Consider the following 18,315-nt stretch of genomic DNA (forward strand, 5'->3'; position numbering starts at 1 on the left):
ATGCTCACCCCTTCCATGGGTGCGATGAGCAGGTCGTAGAGGGCACGGAGAGGAGGTTTGTTGAGGTTGCTGGGTCGGCGAGGCAGAGAGGAGCAGCCATCTTTGGCTGGGGACACAGTGTTACTGAACAGGCTAGTCATACTCTGGCAGCTCCTGCAAAACACAAACACAATGGTGTTCATTTCAGATGGCACTGCACACCAAACTGTTTGTAAAGAGAAGTGATCATTACAGCTATTTACACTGGCACATAGGCATAGTAGTTTTAGGCAGCACACACGCGCACACACAGTAAGAGTACTAGTAATGGTCTTTCTGGTTGAGGAACTGTGCCTAGAGCCAGCCAGCCAGCACAGTGCTGCATCGGAAGTACCCCCTGGTGGGATGCAGCAGTCAGCCACAGCAGCAGTTCCTGTGGGCAATGTATTAATGGCACAACACTGTACTGTAGTATGGCATGTAGAAAGTGATATAGCACAGCACACTAAATAAAATAAATTGTGCATTTGAGATAAAATGTCCACTAGATGGCGATGTGGGACTGTAGAACTGTGGAGGGGAGTGTAGCGTGAGACCTCTGGACCTGACAGACTCACTGTGGGAGAGTGAGGAAAAAAATGACACTTCCCCTGCCTCTCTCCCCAACTATCTACCCAGCTACCTGGCATGAACCTAACCAAAGCTTACACTGGAAGACTTCCAACGATCCACCCAACAAGGATGACACTCATTTTGTTCTGCTCACTATTGAATATGTGCACAAGGCTTTTATGTCGCAGCACCTCGCCTGTCTGAACTCGACAGCTGTAAGACGCTCTGCTGCTCAACATTAGCAGTCCTGCTGAATACAAATGCTGTGTGTGCTGTGTGACGAAGAGAGTTATGGCTCCCTGCTTGGGCAGAGGTGCGCTGTGCGGCACGCTGAAAGCTGCCGTAATAGCCGCTGTGGGTAGATGAGCCTTCTGCTTTGTTTACACACAGCCAGGCCCAGGCTCCACGGGGCACATTGCTATCCATCTGCTGTAATAACCAGCCTCCCCGTCTGGCCCCCCAGCCCCCCTCTCTTCATCCTGCCCTCCTGGTGGTACCCCTGGGCCACTGGCTCTCCTCCAGCTATCTCCCACGCCTCATAGGGAAAGCCAATAGTTTGTTAGCCTGACAGGAGGAGCGTGAGAGGAAACGAGGGTCGAGTGAAGAAAAGGGATAGAAAAGAGAGAAAGGGGAATGTAGAAGGAAAGGCTTAAAGCAGAAGGCTAGGAGGTTAAGGGTATGCTCAGTGGCTCTTTTATCTGGGTGCAGGTTGAATGGAGGGACATACAGGAAGTAGGTTCCAACTCTCAGTGGATTCAGTCATGTAATACTATTGCACCAATAAGGCTGATAGCCACCCAAAGGTCTCCTTGACAGCTATACAATGTCTAGGAACATCTGATTGAAGAGCTCTGTTATTCTTTACAAAGTGAGATTACAGAGTAGGTAATCTCTTGTGGACAGACGCACGTACATTAAATAGTATTGTAGTATCTGTCAATAGACTGTGGGATGGGACGACTAACGAGGAACTGTGTTCCGGCGCAATTTTTTTTGCCACTGATCATTTGGACGAATCACAATTTCGGAAGGGGAGGGGACATTTGGGCCATAGACTTGCCTGTAACTTGCAAAGAGAGGGGGGAGGAGCTACTGCCCTGCTTCCGCTCTTCGTTTTAGTTTATTTTCTAACACGTTTCCCCCCAGAACTTAATCGAGCATCTGATGCAATTACACAACATTTTAGTTCTGGGTTTCGTAGATTACAGATGCGGTGACTTTTCAATCAGAAAAGCTAGCTCCTTCATATTTTGACTTCGTAGCTCTCTTCGGAGATAGATGAGGTTAAAGTTCACATCAGACATTCAGACACCTTGCCAGGAACTATACAATCATTCGTTCATGCTCAGAATCCCTATGTCTTTTACCTTGGTCTTTGTACTATTGTTGATACATTCTTCTTTTAAATGTTTTTCTCTCCTAATAAAATCTATTCTCTGAATAAAAAGTTATTATTCTCTTAATGTAACTTTCTTACATCAACAGTCTTAAACTCACACAGCAAAGGGACTACGGGAAAAGTTTGCAGACAAGAAATAAATGATGAGAAATCAAATAAAAGAGAAGCCTTGATAGCCACATTTTATATTGATATCAAAACTCCAAGATGTATGGCTTGAAATGACAATGAGCCTTTCTTTATTTTCCTTTGCTTTAGTGAGATTGACCAGTGGTTCTTAAGCACAAGGGGCTTTATGATTCAGATATTCTTTTGTGGCCCAAAAGAACGAGTGGATTATTACCGGCAGCCCATTAAAGAACGAGTGGATTATTACCGGCAGCCCATTAAAGAACGAGTGGATTATTACCGGCAGCCCATTAAAGAACGAGTGGATTATTACCGGCAGCCCATTAAAGAACGAGTGGATTATTACCGGCAGCCCATTAAAGAACGAGTGGATTATTACCGGCAGCCCATTAAAGAACGAGTGGATTATTACCGGCAGCCCATTAAAGAATGAGTGGATTATTACCGGCAGCCCATTAAAGAGGCTTAATGGGCATTGAGATCCAATTACAGCTGGAATTACCCTCTCATCAAAGAGAACCTCAACTGGAGATGAGGACAGGGAAATACGACCCAGACGAGCACACACACGCAATTTAAACACGCACGCACTTAAAACACACACATACACTTAAACACACAGACACACATCGCCAATCAGTAAAGTGCAAACACATGCACTGAATGACAAAGTGATACTAATGCTAATTAACTCTAACATGAACACAGACACACCCAGTCAAGTGTATATACCATCATAAAATCACATACTGTATGCACATCTGGGCTTCAAAAACAATTATAAACTGGGTGGTTCGAGCCCTAAATGCTGAATGGCTAAAAGCCGTGGTCTATCAGACCGTATACCACGGGTATGACAAAACATGTATTTTTACTGCTCTAGTTACGTTGGTAACCAGTTTATAATAGCAATAAGGTACCTCAGGGGTTTGTGATATATGGCCAATATACCACAGCTAAGGGCTGTATGCAGGCACTCCGCGTTGCGCCGTGCAAAAGAACAGTCCTTAGCCGCCATATACCACACCTCCTTGTGCCTTATTTCTTAAATAGACTCACACATGCATATAGTTCATGGTCACGTAATAGTCTTATGAAGGCAGGGAGCTGATAATGGCTTTTCCAACTCTGCCAATTGAATAAGGAGGATTCACATGCCTCTGAGCTGGCTAAACAAAGGAGAAAATACTATTTTCACAGAAAGCTAATATTCTAATGAATTCCCCTACCTAACAGGATCCTGTCCCCATCAGATAGCTTTCTTATTATGGGAATTAGAGATGAACGATAAAGGCTCTCTTTCTCCACTGGAGTCCTCTAACTAACTGCTCTTGGAGGTCAGTGTCTCACACAGTGTCTGTCTCACCTGTTGAACAGGTTGTTTCTGGACACCATGCGGAGAAAGCCTGTGGGGTCAGTCACAGAGTTGAGTTTGTTGTTGAGCTCCTCAAACTGCTGGTCCAACAGGTCCCCTGCCTCACTCTCTGTCTCACTGCTAGAACAACCCCTGAGAGAGAGAGCGAAAGAGGGAGAGAGAGATTGAGGGGTGGAGAAAGAGAGAGAGTGATAGAGGGGGGAGAGAGAAAGAGAGAGAAATTATACTGTTAGATATGCCTGCATGCCCACACACACTCCTGCTCACACACACAGACACGACCAGCCCAGTTTCACGGGCATGGTCCAGAAAGAGCCCTGACAGGAAGCAGAGTTAAATCCTCTCTTTTATATGCTGCTAATGCTGATCTAGCCAGCGCCCAGCAGTGAGTCTGTTCTGTTACTCCATCCTCTACCCTTCTATCTACACCCCTTCTCTCCCCATACACCCCTCTATCTATCCATCCCTGCCCCCCACTTTTACCCCCATCCCATCCAAACCGCTTCCATTTTCCTCTGTCAGCTCACTGCTCTCATCGGTCCCAAGTTAAACCATGGGAACTGGTGCTCTCATCTAAAATCTCTCTCATTCTTTCTCTCCACTAATCCATATATTCGCTGTAGCCTCTCTGAGATCCATTCCCATGAAGGCCCCTCTCTGTCCACATCTCTCTAACACACGGCATGTGCAGTAACACATGCTAGTAGGTGGTGAAGGTACATAGAGTACTGTACAATACAGGTCAGAAGGTATGGGGAGATGGGCAGTGGGGAAAGAGATAGACTCTATGGTAGACTGGTTTTATTGAGGAGGACTGAGGAGACATTCTTCCCAAATATGGTGCTACTGTGGTGTTATTACCCCTCCCTCTCTTATCCCCCACTGCCATCCCTCCTTTTTCTCGGTAATAGTACTCTCTCTGTTTCTGTCTCCCTCCATCTCCCCCCCCTGTCCCCCTCTCTATATCCTCTGTGAAAAGTGAATGGGGCGGTAAGTGGTGCCATATTGTGGCTAGCCAGGCGTAGTGGCGTGTGGGCTTCCTCCCATTGGAGCGGTAAATGACTCCGTAATGGGGCAGGAGGGCACGGCAGGCTGGGGATTGGCAGTGTGCACACTGGCTGGCCACTAAAGGCTGAATCCTAATTTGAAAAATGTGTGTCAACTTGAAATGTTGCATAAATCAAGCAAAATGTACAGGCAACTGCCAAAATAATGGAAACACTTGAGTAAATAAGGGATACAAAGTATATTGAAAGCAGGTGCTTCAACACAGGTGTGGTTTCTGAGTTAATTAAGCAATTAACATCCCATCATGCTTAGAGTCATGCACTGAAATGCTGGGCAGGCCATTATTTTGGCTACCATGGCTATACCCCCATAGGTTGACAATACCCCCATCCACAGGGCACTGAATGGTTTGATGAGCATGAAAACGATATAAACCATATTCCATGGCCGTCTCAGTCACCAGATCGCAACCCAATTGAACACTTATGGGAGATTCTGGAGCGGCGTCTGAGACAGCGTTTTCCACCACCATCAACACACCATTAACAAAACACTAAATTATGGAATTTCTTGGCGAAGAATCGTGTCACATTCCTGCAATAGACATTTGTAGAATCTATGACAAGGTGCATTGAAGCTGTTCTGGCTCGTGGTGGCCCAACGTCCTATTAAGACACTATGTTGGTGTTTTCTTTATTTTAGCAGTCACCAGAAGTTAATGATAAGGAAACATTTGCATGGAAGTTCAGTGAGATTCACGAGTACAGTGTAGACACTTGAAGGGGTTGGAACCGAAAACCGGAAAATAACAAAACATTTAGAGGAACAGAAAGAGAAAGAAAGTGATCAACTGTGCCAGTACAGAACGGTTATATTAAAAGCATGAGAACTGGTTTATAACATCGTTTTCATTTCTGGTTTGTCCCACAAAAAAACGCAACAAAGTGCCTGTACAAAGTCCTCACTCTGTCACTCAGAATCTTCTTCCCCTGTCTGCCTGACGGCTGGAAATCTTTGCCAGTGTGTGTATGCTTTTGTAGGCTTCCTGCCCCTCCCCCGAAGCACAGGTTAATGTACTGACGTTACAATCCTGATTCAAAAGAGAAAAGAGGGATTCTTAATAGGAGAAGAATGGATTCACTTATTATTTTTTTAACCCCTTTTTTTCTCCCCAATTTCATGGTATCCAATTGGTAGTAGTTACAGTCTTGTCTCATCAACTCCCGTATGGACTCAGGAGAGGCGAAGGTCGAGAGCCATGAGTCCTCCGAAACACAACCCAACCAAGCCGCACTGCTTCTTGACACAAAGCACATCCAACCCGGAAGCCAGCCGCACCAATGTGTCGGAGGAAACACCGTACACCTGGCGACCTGGCCAGCGTGCACTGCGCCGCCCCATGGGCCTCCCGGTCACGGCCGGCTACGACAGAGCCTGGGCTCAAACCCAGAGTATCTGGTGGCACAGCTAACACTGTGATGCAGTGCCTTAGACCACTGCACCACCCGGGAGGCCTTGGATTCACTTTTCAATGCTAGTTAAGGATACTATAGTTATCACGTTTCACATTGGGTTTATTAACGACAGAAAGGTAAGAGGTGTTTTTAATTCTGGTGCCGTTCACACACAAACTTGTTAGCTAGCTAGCTCTAGTCCGGCCAACTCAGTTCAAAGGAAATTCAAAGTTCCTCCATAGAACCCGCTCCTCCATAGGGTAGGCTATGATTCTGTAATGCATGTCATAACAAGATGGCCAGCGCTTCAAGGTTCAAAGCGGTTCAGAACTTTATTTTGCTGATTGGGAACAAAAGAATGGTGGTTCTGTTCAGAACTAAACGATTGGAAAATAATTGTGGTTCCAACCCGTGCCCTGAAGTAAACCTGCAGTTTGATTGCTCACTTCATTTATTTGTCATCAAATTACGCATAGTCCGTCTAACAAGTCTCCTCCCACCCTGCATATCACTCCAACCGTTTCCCTCTGCATCTCTCTGCCTTCCTCCTTTCTATCTTCTTCCTCTCCTCTGCCCTCAGTAACCTGTCTGCTGTGTTTTCCTGTCTCCCAGTCCCAGACACTATTTGTTAAGTGAGTCCAGTGGGCATCGAGAGAGACATTATTCTGTCTCATTGGTTCCCAGTGGGAGCAGAGAGCAGTTGTTTAGACAGATATCGGGGTTCTGTCATCACACCATGCACTCGGGAGAATGACTCCTTGAGACTGCATACAGAACAGCACAGTATCCCTCTATGTGCATCAGCCAGTGCCCACTCTATAGCATGCATGGTATATTCTGAACTCCAAGTGGTGGTGTGCGCGCGTGTGTGTGTATTACCTGCTGTAGTAGGATTCTACTCCCAGGGCCTCCCGAGCACCGGCTATGTGCTGCTCCAGAGACGAGCCGCTGGCCACACCCCCTCCCCCGCCCTCATGGAGGTCTGGCCCGCCCTCTGTCACGCCCTCTCCCAAGTACACCTCATGGAACTTCAGGATGCCTTGGAGAAGGAGAGAGAGAAAGAAAAGGAGAAAGAGATTATTGTCAACAAGTTAAACGTATTGGTCATATCACAATGGGAAAATGAATAGTACTACACTATGTCATGATGCACACAGCACTAGTGGACTTATTCCACTACAATGAAAGTGTAATAAAACCAGTTTAGCTGTCTTCAGCCCACCAAACGTGTTAACAATAAGAGAACATATGTAGAGATTGCACGCTGTAAAACTAAGTTACGCTACATTTACTAGCACATCTGCAGAGCAAAATGAATAAACAAATAACGTTCAATAAAATATAAGAGTGGCTGCCTGTGCCATCTGCTCCGTGCCATGGGAGCTGAGATGTTAGAGGAGAAGGGAGGGGGGGGACTACCACAGCAGTGGTGGTGGTGGTAGATACTGAGTGTGGGGGTTGAGTTAGGCTTTGAATATGTTCACATCTGTGAGTTGGCAGACAGGCTGTACACCAGTTCATTTATTAGGAGTCCCTTCACTGACTAAGGGTTCTTTTACCCAGGTCCTGTGCTATGTGAATGCCAGGGGGAGAGAGAGACAGAGCAGAGGGCTGATTACAGGAATGGTGACCTCAGGCAAGAGGTAGCTCTTTCAACCTTTTCATTTCCCTCTACAGTACAACACCCGTCTATATTACTACTATTAGACACGGCAGCCTTGGCTCTGGATTTTACCAACCGATCAAGGCTGGTGGGCGTGTGTTATCATGACTCACAGCTTTCATTCACACTTTGTCTAGTAGGGTTAAAAGAGAAGCACAGGCTAGCAGTCTCCCTGGCAGCTCTTCAGGGTAAAAGAACCCTTAGTCAGTCAGGCGAGAGCTATGACTGGGCTTCAAAGCCCCCTCTATTCTCTTTGGTGAGAGAGAAAGGCTATGGAGTAACCTACTCAATACTAAAGGCAGCAAAGCTTGTTTGTGTGAGAGATTATGTGTGTGTACGCGCACAAGAGTAGGTGTGTGTGTTTCCCTGTTGAATTGTGTGTGAGGATGTTGATTCATTGTGCAAGTGCTGTTTGGCTCTGTCATTCTCGGTTACCATGGTTCATCGGCAGGTGCCCTGAGAGGCAAGGCTTTCTTACCCTCTGAACACAAGCCATGCCCTCCTGGACTCACAGCTAAACAAAGCAAAATCAAGATGAAATTCATTTGATTGAGTGTGTATGTGTGTGTTTTGTGTCTGTATAATGTTTTGTATAATAGATTTGTACAGGTTTACATAGTACCCTTACAGTTCATTGTATCAGCACACAGAGGAACTGAGTTAGCTGATATCCGCCTCCCTCTCCCCCAGGTCTTACCTGCTCCTGGAGCCAGCAGCCAGCTGTACAGGTACCCAGCAGCCATGGAGAAGTAGAGCACCAGGGCCCTCTGGCTGTTCACCGTGTCCAGGATGTGCTCCACTGTGACTGGGGTGTAGGGGTCTGAGTCCTGCTGGCCTGTCTGCCTCTCCACCAGCAGGTCAGCAAAGGCCCGCGTCCGACCCCGCTCTGCCACCGCCAACGCCTCGTCATGGTGACCTGGACAGCAGAGGGTCAAAGGACAACGCTAGTTTTTCTAGCTATCAGCGAGCAAACACGTACAAATGTGCAGTAGTGTAAATATTTTGCAACAAATGGGTAAAGATAGGCACGAACATGAAAAGAAAGTAAGAGAATAGCAGACAGAATGAAAGAAAGAGGGAAGGACGGTGAGGACGGAATGCGGGCAATGGATCGCGTAACAATACCTAGGCTGACAAGGACCCTCTGGAGTGCCTGATAGGAGGAGGTCTGCAGGTCAAACAGAGAAAGTTTGTAGTCGGTGCTGTGCTGGGCCTCATGACGAATGGTCTCAAACAACGCAGATGCTCGGTAGAGCTGCAGGACAAATAACACAACCCCAGATAACGATCAGTTACTGTATAGTACACCCTCTGTTCACTGTTCACTCCATCAGCGACTCAAAGGTAGAGAGATAAGAGCTCAGTCAGACATGCAGTGGCAGAAAGAAGACACTAGATGGCAGAAGCCCACAGTGTAAATTATATTTGATATCAGCACAGCTCCCTCAGCTCCCTCTCTTAAACACAGCTCTGATTTTCAACACAGCCACCCTCCCCTCTCATCTCATCCACCCAGACAAGAGAGAGGGAACTGAAGATGCTAAGCCATCGCCTGGGCTTCCAAGACACACAATGTCTTCCAGGGAAACAGTGTGTCCACAGAACACCGTCTCCCTGAGCCCTCTCAAGACTTATTTTCTCAGTTCAGTCCCAGACGCTATTAGGCTGGAGAGGGAGAAGGAGAGGGAGAAGGAGAGGGAGAAGGGGGAGAGGTGGGAGGGCAGACATACTGTGGGCGGAGGCTGTGCTATGCTGCACACTAGCAGTCCAGGCCAGCCAGGAGTGCTGATTCATGGGAGTTGGTATTGATTTCCTATTCCTCCTCTGTTGTCAGGCCTTTAAGATGACTGAGAATGTTCCACCTCCAAATCCAGTCTGTAAGAGGCCACCATTGACACTAAACTACACACACCAACCATTCAGATAGCTGCTGCCCTGGGACTGGCACATGGAAGAGATGTAATTGCAATGAATCAGGCATGTATGTGTGTGTGTGTGAATGGTGAGGAGGTTACAGCTAGCCAGGTCTATCCCCAAGGTCAGCCAGTAAAGTATATCAGACGAGAGGAGAGAGGGCGAGAGAGAGAGCAGAGTGTGGTTGTGCAGCCTTAGTGCTTGTTGTCCAAGCTGGGCTGGCTGATTCTGCTGATAGGGCTGCAGGCTGATTGCTGGGCACACAGACATCCCATTAAGAGGGAAACGAATTTCCCACACTGCCTCCCCATTGGTCTAACCTCACCCAGCACAGATTAAAAGAAAACAAAAAAGTGCTGTGTCTGCAATGTCCTACCTACATGCTGTAAAGCTAATATCAAAAATAGGGGTATAGGACATTTACACTGAGTGTACAAAACATGAAGAACTCTTTCCATGACATAGACTGACCAGGTGAATCCAGGTGAAAGCTATGATCGTTTATTGATGTTTACTTGTTAAATCCACTTCAATCAGTGTAGATGAAGGGGAGGAGACAGGTTAAATAATGATTTTTAAGCCTTGAGACAATTGAGACATGGATTGTGTATGTGTGCCACTCAGAGGGTGAATAGGCAAGACAAAAGATTTATGTGCATTTGAATGGCTTATGGTAGTACGTGCCAGGCGCACCGGTTTGTGTCAGGAACTGAAACTCAGCAGTTTCCTGTGTGTATCAAGAATGATCCAACACGGGGTGCGGTTTCAACATGGCTTCGTAAAGATGTGTTCCGAGGCATCTCCACTAAGGTTTGATACTTTTATGTTTTAACCTTTTATCTGTCAAAACGAGAACACACTTTGCACACCTACTGGCTCTAGCAACATTTGGGTGGCATTCTTGGATATGTCTGGAACTGGGAAAACAAAGCGGTAAACAAGAAGACACAACGAAGACTAGCAACAAGATGGCGGATGCTAACGTTATGGAGATACTATTCACCATCCACGCAGAAATGGCTACATTACGCTCTGATTTCATGACCAAACTTCGTTCCTCTGTGTCAAGTCTAAGAGCTGAATTTATGACAGAAGTCCAGTCAACTATAGCAACACTACAAACAACTATCGCGACACAAACCGCAAAAATAAAGGATATGGAAACGTCGTTGACCGACATCGATAAGCGGCTTACCAAATTGGAGACCAAAAACGACGAGCTTACCTCCGAGAACGTGAAGCTAAAAGTTAGTTTAGAGCAGTGGTTCCCAAACTTGTAATAGACCTATACCCACTCAAACATTCAACCTCCAGCTGCATACCCCCTCTAGCACCAGGGTCAGCGCACTCTCAAATGCTGTTTTTTGCCATCATTGTAAGCCTGCCACACAAACACTATACGATATGTTTAATAAATGTAAGAATGAGTGTGAGTTGTCGTCACAACCCCAGCTCGTGGGAAGTGACAAATAATAATAATCAATAATTTTGCTCTTTATTTAGCCATCTTACATATAAAACTTTATTTGTTCATCAAAAATGGTGAATAACTCACCACAGGTTAATGAGAAGGGTGTGCTTGAAAGGATGCACATAACTCTGCAATGTTGGGTTGTATTGGAGAGAGTCTCAGTCTTAAATCATTTTCCACACACAGTCTGTGCCTGTATTTAGTTTTCATGCTAGTGAGGGCCGAGAATCCACTATCACATAGGTACGTGGTTGCAAAGGGCATCAATCTTAACAGCGCGATTTGCCAAGGCATGATACTCTGAACGCAGCACAATCCAGAAATCTGGCAGTGGCTTCTGATTAAATTCAATTTTCACAGAACCGCTTGTTGCAATTTCAATGAGGCTCTCTTGTTTAGATATCGGTAAGTGGACTTGAGGCAGGGCATGAAAGGGATAACGAATCCAGTTGTTTGTGTCATCCGTTTCGGGAAAGTACCTGCGTAATTGCGCACCCAACTCACTCAAGTGATTCGCTATATCAAATTTCACATTGTTGATAAGCTTGAGTTCATTTGCACACAAAAAAACATACAATGATGGAAAGACCTGTGTGTTGTCCTTGTTAATGCAGACACAGAAGAGCTCCAACTTCTTAATCATAGCCTCAATTTTGTCCATCACATTGAATTTAGTTGCGGAGATATAGATTCAGATCATTCAGGCGAGAAAAAAAATTCACCCAGATAGGCCAGTCGTGTGAGAAACTCGTCATCATGCAAGACGTCAGACAAGTGAAAATGATGGTCAGTAAAGAAAACTTTAAGTCTTTCAATTCCAAAAAACGTGTCAATACTTTGCCACTTGATAACCAGCGCACTTCTGTATGTTGTAAAAGCGTTACATGGTCGCTGCCCATATCATTGCATAGTGCAGAAAATACACAAGAGTTCAGGGGCCTTGCTTTAACAAAGTTAACCATTTTCACTGTAGTGTTCAAAACGCCTTTCAAGCTGTCAGGCATTCCTTTGGCAGCAAGAGCCTCTCGGTGGATGTTGCAGTGTACACAAGTGGCGTCGGGAGCAACTGCTTGCACGCGCGTTACCACTCCACTATGTCTCCTGTCATGGCTTTTGTGCCATCAGTACAGATACCAACACATCTTGACCACCAAAGTCCATTTGATGTCACAAAGCTGTCCTGTACTTTAAAAATATCCTCTCCTGCTGTCCTGGTTTCCAGTGGTTTGAAGAAGAGGATGTCTTCCTTAATTGACTCCCCCATAAACGTAACGGGCATATACCAGGAGCTGTGCCAGGCCTGCCACGTCTGTTGACTCATCCAGCTGTAACGCATAGAATTCACTGGCTTGTATGCAAAGCAGCAATTGTTTCAAAACATCTCCTGCCATATCACTGATGCGTCGTGAAAGTGTTGTTTGATGAAGGCATTGTCTGTATAGTTTTTTGGGGCTTTTCCCCCCAGCATTGTCCCAGCCATATCCGCGGTAGCAGGAAGAATTAAGTCCTCCACAATAGTATGGGGCTTGCCTGTCTACTCGGTAGCTCATCATATAACACACTTTTAACCCCTTCTTATTAATGGTATCTGTTGCTTTTATACGTCTTACTCGAAAGTCATCTTAATTCTCACTGAAAAAACTCCCGTGGCTTATTTTCCAAACTGGCATGTTTTGTTTCTAAATGTCTGTGCAAGAGTACAAGGTTTCATTGAGTTGTGAGATAGTACTTTTGCACATATAACACACTGTGGCTGAGGAAAGGCAATACTCCCAACATAAGTGAACGCCAAATCAATGTAGTTCTCATCATATTTGTGCCTCTTTGATGGTCCAAAGTCCGTATCCGTTGTTTGGTGCTTTCCCGGGTACATACGGACCATTAGTGAAATTCCTGCAAGAGAGTGACGGTTAATTTGATTGGATGTTAATTATTTGAATAGGCTTCCTGTATTTGACATTGTGTTGTTACAGTTGAAGTCGGAAGTTTACATACACTTAGGTTGGAGTCATTAAAACTCATTTTTCAACCACTCCACAAATTTCTTCTTAACAAACTATAGTTTTGGCAAGTCGGTTACGACATCTACTTGGTGCATGACACAAGTCATGTTTCCAACAATTGTTTACAGACAGATTATTTCACTTACAATTCACTGTATCACAATTCCAGTGGATCAGAGTTTACATACACTAAGTTGACTGTGGCTTTTAACAGCTTGGAAAATGGCTTTAGAAGCTTCAGATAGGCTAATTGACATAATTTGAGTCAATTGGAGGTGTACCTGTGGATGTATTTCAAGGCCTACCTTCAAACTCAGTGCCTATTTGCATGACATCATGGGAAAATCAAAAGAAATCAGCCAAGACCTCAATAAAAAAAATTGTAGACCTCCACAAGTCTGGTTCATCCTTGGGAGCAATTTCCAAACGCCTGAAAGGTACCACGTTCATCTGTACAAACAATAGTACGCAAGTATAAACACCATGGGACCACGCAGCTGTCATACCGCTGTGGGATGAGACGCGTTCTGTCTCCTAGAGATGAACGTACTTTGGTGCGAAAAGTGCAAATCAATCCCAGAACAACAGCAAAGGACCTTGTGAAGATGCTGGAGGACACAGGTACAAAAGTATCTATATCCACAGTAAAACGAGTCCTATATTGACATAACCTGAAAGGCCGCTCAGTAAGGAAGAAGCCACTGCTCCAAAACCGCCATAAAAAAGCCAGACTACAGTTTGCAACTGCACATGGGGACAAAGATCGTACTTTTTGGAGAAATGTCCTCTGGTCTGATGAAACAAAGATAGAACTGTTTGGCCATAATGACCATTGTTATGTTTGGAGGAAAAAGGGGGAGGCTTGCAAGCCGAAGAAAACCATCCCAAACGTGAAGCACGGGGGTGGCAGTATCATGTTGTAGGGGTGCTTTACTGCAGGAGGGACTGGTGCACTTGACAAAATAGATGGCATCATGAGGACGGAAAATTATGTGGATATATTGAAGCAACATCTCAAGACATCACTCAGGAAGTTAAAGCTTGATCGCAAATGAGCCTTCCAAATGGACAATGACCCCAAGCATACTTCCAAAGTTGTGGCAAAATGGCTTAAGGACAACAAAGTCAAGGTATTGGAGTGGTATTGAAGTCAAGGTATTGAAGCCCTGACTTCAATCCTATAGAAAATTTGTGGGCAGAACTGAAAAAGTGTGTGCGAGCAAGGAGGCCTACAAACCTGACTCAGTTACACCAGCTCTGTCAGGAGGAACGGGCCAAAATTCACCCAACTTATTGTGGGAAGCTTGTGGAAGGCTACCCGAAACATTTGACCCAAGTTAAACAATTTAAAGGCAATGCCACCAAATACTAATTGAGTGTATGTAAACTTCTGACCCACTGGGAACGTGATGAAAAAAAATAAAAGCTGAAATAAATCACTCTACTATTATTCTGACATTTCACATTCTTAAAATAATGTGATCCTAACTGACCTAAGACAGGGAATTTTTACCAGGATTAAATGTCAGGAATTGTGAAAAACTGAGTTTAAATGTATTTGGCTAAGGTTTATGTAAACTTACGACTTCAACTGTATTTCGCTGAACACTAGATGGCTTCATTTTATTTTTGGCAGTGAAATGAGGCTACTCAGGTGAGAAAAAAGCCTCACCCAAATGTATAGCCCCGTTGGAAAATATAAATGGACTGTTTGAAAATATATATACACTACCGTTCAAAAGTTTGGGGTCACTTAGGAATGTCCTTGTTTTTTTAAAGAAAAGCAAATTTTCTGTCCATTAAAATAACATAAAATTGATCAGAAATACAGTGTAGACATTAATGTTGTAAATGACTATTGTAGCTAGAAACGGCATATTTTTTATGGAATATCTACATAGGCGTACCGAGGCCCATTATCAACAACCATCACTCCTCAGCAACGTTCCAATGGCACGTTGTGTTAGCTAATCCAAGTTTATCATTTTAAAAGGCTAAAAGATAATTAGAAAAGCCTTTTGCAATTATGTTAGCACAGCTGAAAACTGTTGTTCTGCTTAAAGAAGCAATAAAACTGGCCTTCTTTAGACTAGTTGAGTATCTGGAGCATCAGCACTTGTGGGTTCGATTACAGGCTCAAAATGGCCAAAAACAAAGACCTTTCTTCGGAAACTCGTCAGTCTATTCTTGTTCTGAGAAATGAAGGCTATTCCATGCGAGAAATTGCCAAGAAACTGAAGATCTCATACAACGCTGTGTACTACTCCCTTCACAGAACAGCGCAAACTGGCTCTAACCAGAATAGAAAGAGTGGGAGGCCCCGGTGCACAACTGAGCAAGAGGACAAGTACATTAGAGTGTCTAGTTTGAGAAACAGATGCCTCACAAGTTCTCAACTGGCAGCTTCATTAAATACTACCCGCAAAACACCAGTCTCAACATCAACAGTGAAGAGGCGACTCTGGGATGCTGGCCTTCTAGGCAGAGTTGCAAAGAAAAAGGCATATCTCAGACTGGCCAATAAAAATAATAGATTAAGATGGGCAAAAGAACACAAGACACTGGACAGAGGAACTCTGCCTAGAAGGCTATTTCCTATCGGTAGGGGCTGTCGTCAAGGCTGTCCTTTATCTCCTGCTCTGTTCTCGTTCATCATAGAGCCCCTGGCTACGGCACCATTTTTTTTTTTTTTAAATGACGGAAAACCAGGGGCACATTCCAACACACAGACATCATTTACAAATTAAGCATTTGTGTTTAGTGAGTCCACCGGATCAGAGGCAGTAGGGATGACCAGGGATGTTCTCTTGATGAGTGTGTGAATTGGACACTTTTCTGCCCTTCTAAGCATTCAAAATGTAACGAGTACTTTTGGGTGTCAGGGAAAATGTATGGAGTAAAAAGTGCATTAAGTAAAAGTAAAAGTTGTCAATAATATAGTAAAGTAGTGTCTGGATAAATCAAAAAACTACTTAAGTAGTACTTTAAAGTATTTTTAACTAAGTACTTTACACCACTGGCCATTTATGAACCAATATAACTGATGATTAACATGACTTTTATCTGACATTTTCACACCATGACAGTTGCACATGTAAGTTGCACATGTAAGTTGCCTGAAATGACTCTCACTATGTCTTTCCCCCTGGGCTACGTTCACCCTCACTGATAGAAGTTATGAGCTGTAAAACATCAAACCCATTATATTCCATCTATTAATCCCATATCCTCTCCAGCAGTGACAAAATGACACCATGTATTCTCACAAATCTGATTGAAGTGTCGTCAGGTAAAATCTCTCCGCCACAGAGAACAAGACGTAACAGAGTGAGGGTATTAAAAAACATTTGGGTTTAAATGTGGATATAGAGGAACATGGGTTCAAGTCATCTCATTCCAACAGTACGAATGATGTATGAATGTCAAGTGCAGTAATACTGCATAGTGGGACATAGTTCGCTATGTAAATCAACCCTGAAGTGGGTCAGGGTATTTACCAAGGTCATATAGCTATACCACCAGCAGTACCACCCTCCCTGCTTCCTCATTAATAATCATCTCATCTATACTCTGAGGACAACTATGTCCTTTCCTTTTTCCACCAACAACACACCCTACAATGACTGGAGGAAATATCCCAAACATTACTGAATTGCATGGGAATGAACTGGGAATGAACTGGGGTGTGACAAAATACTGTTGCTTTGGCTAACATCTGTTTGACAGGTTAAGTCTGAGGGGTATGGGGATAAGGTCCTTGTAATAGATGTTGACAGAGAGGAAAGAGAGAAGATAGAGTTTACAGATTCAGGAACTGGATAAACTGAACAGAATTGAGTTGTGTTCAAGCAGAATTGTCTCCTTTGTATCTCTCTCAATTCAATTCAAATTGGATTTTGTTGGCATGGGAAACATGTGTTTACATTGCCAAAGCAAGTGAAATAAACAAACAAAAGTGAGGACACAGTAAATATTGCACTCAAAAAGTAAAAAAAAAGATAGACTTTTCAAGTGTTATATTATCATCAGATATGTACAGTGTTTTAGCAATGTGCAAATACTAGTACGAATAGTACAATATCTAAATAAATAGATACATATCGTGGTATGTACAATGTTGTTTATCTCTCTCTCCCTTTCCATCTCTCTCTCTTTCTCAGAATGACAAATGAGAACAACATGAACAAATGATGGCAACACAACTAAAATGGTGGGATGATAATCTCTTTAAATCTTAGACAAACACTTAAAAAACCTTCCATTCGCTCCCTCCATCAGGCCATCTTCTTCCCTGCTCGCTCCATAATTTTTTACTTTCCTTCTCCTCCCTTTCTATTCATGATCTCTGTCTACACATACAGATGTGAATGTGTAAGTGTAACCCTGTGTAGTGTGTATGTTTTGTGTGAGGAGAGGTTCATGTCAGATGTATACCTGGTGCTGGGCCTCCTCCAGGTTCCCACTGGCCCACAGAGACAGCCCCAGACGATGGCGGATCTTAGCCTCGTCCTCACGCCGAGCCAGCTGCTCTGCCAGTCGTAGGCCTGGAGAGGGAGGGAGGAAAGAAAGAGAGAGCAAGAGAGAGAGGGATTATACATTTTTAGAGCTATGGTCAGGCACTCAGGAGCTTTTCAGGGTAACAGATGTAAGCATAGCGTGGTACTGATATTCTGACAGTGAACAGGCTTGAATATTTGGCCTCAGTTGTAAAAATACAACTCAGTCTGGGGCTCTCACACACACACACTAAGAGGCTGTTAGGGCACTAATCTGGGTACCTAGTAATCAATGGTAAGGATCGAGTGGCTGAGTAAACAAACACACACGTAATGTTTCTGTTTAAAGGATGTGCAGGACTAACCAAACATAAGAGGCTTAATAGAGTGTAGAGACAACACTTCCGTACTCTGTCTTCGATTACACACTCATACATTAGAGCAAAGAACCAACACATATCATCCACTTAACCACACACACTGGAGATACAAAACACAGAGGATAGATACATCCTGTCTTGAAACTCTTTGTGTAGCTCATCACACTGGTCCATAAACTTCCTCTGAGATTCAGCAGAAACACAGGGATATTTTTCCTGTGTTCATTTAGCATGGCTTTGTCAGATCAGCTGGTGAGAATGCTGTTTGTTTTCCTGTTTCAATCCCTCAAGCAGTGATGCGTATGTCACATTGTTGCATCTGTACTCAGCCTGCCTGCCGACTGCTTGGTTTCACCCAATTACTGTGATGAAACAGACAGTCCCACGGAGGGAAATGATGAAAAAGGACAAAACACTTGGCCACATGTCAAC

At 44.3% G+C, this 18,315-nt stretch overlaps 1 protein-coding gene across 4 annotated transcripts in view; it reads right to left on the reverse strand.

Moving 5' to 3' along the window:
- LOC106580375 (tetratricopeptide repeat protein 28) overlaps positions 1–18,315 on the reverse strand; it is a 330,699-nt gene that overhangs the window by 11,400 nt on the left and 300,984 nt on the right. For all 4 annotated transcript variants that reach the window (XM_014161360.2, XM_014161361.2, XM_014161362.2 and 1 more), the window contains 6 exons: positions 17,442–17,551; positions 8,745–8,874; positions 8,317–8,535; positions 6,836–6,995; positions 3,486–3,626; positions 9–153 (listed from right to left, as the gene is read on the reverse strand). In XM_014161360.2, coding sequence (XP_014016835.1) covers positions 9–153; positions 3,486–3,626; positions 6,836–6,995; positions 8,317–8,535; positions 8,745–8,874; positions 17,442–17,551 — 905 coding nt within the window. The remainder of the gene's footprint in view (positions 1–8; positions 154–3,485; positions 3,627–6,835; positions 6,996–8,316; positions 8,536–8,744; positions 8,875–17,441; positions 17,552–18,315) is intronic.

The sequence above is a fragment of the Salmo salar genome, chromosome ssa20 (genome assembly GCF_905237065.1).
Source record: "Salmo salar chromosome ssa20, Ssal_v3.1, whole genome shotgun sequence".
Taxonomy (NCBI): domain Eukaryota; kingdom Metazoa; phylum Chordata; class Actinopteri; order Salmoniformes; family Salmonidae; genus Salmo; species Salmo salar.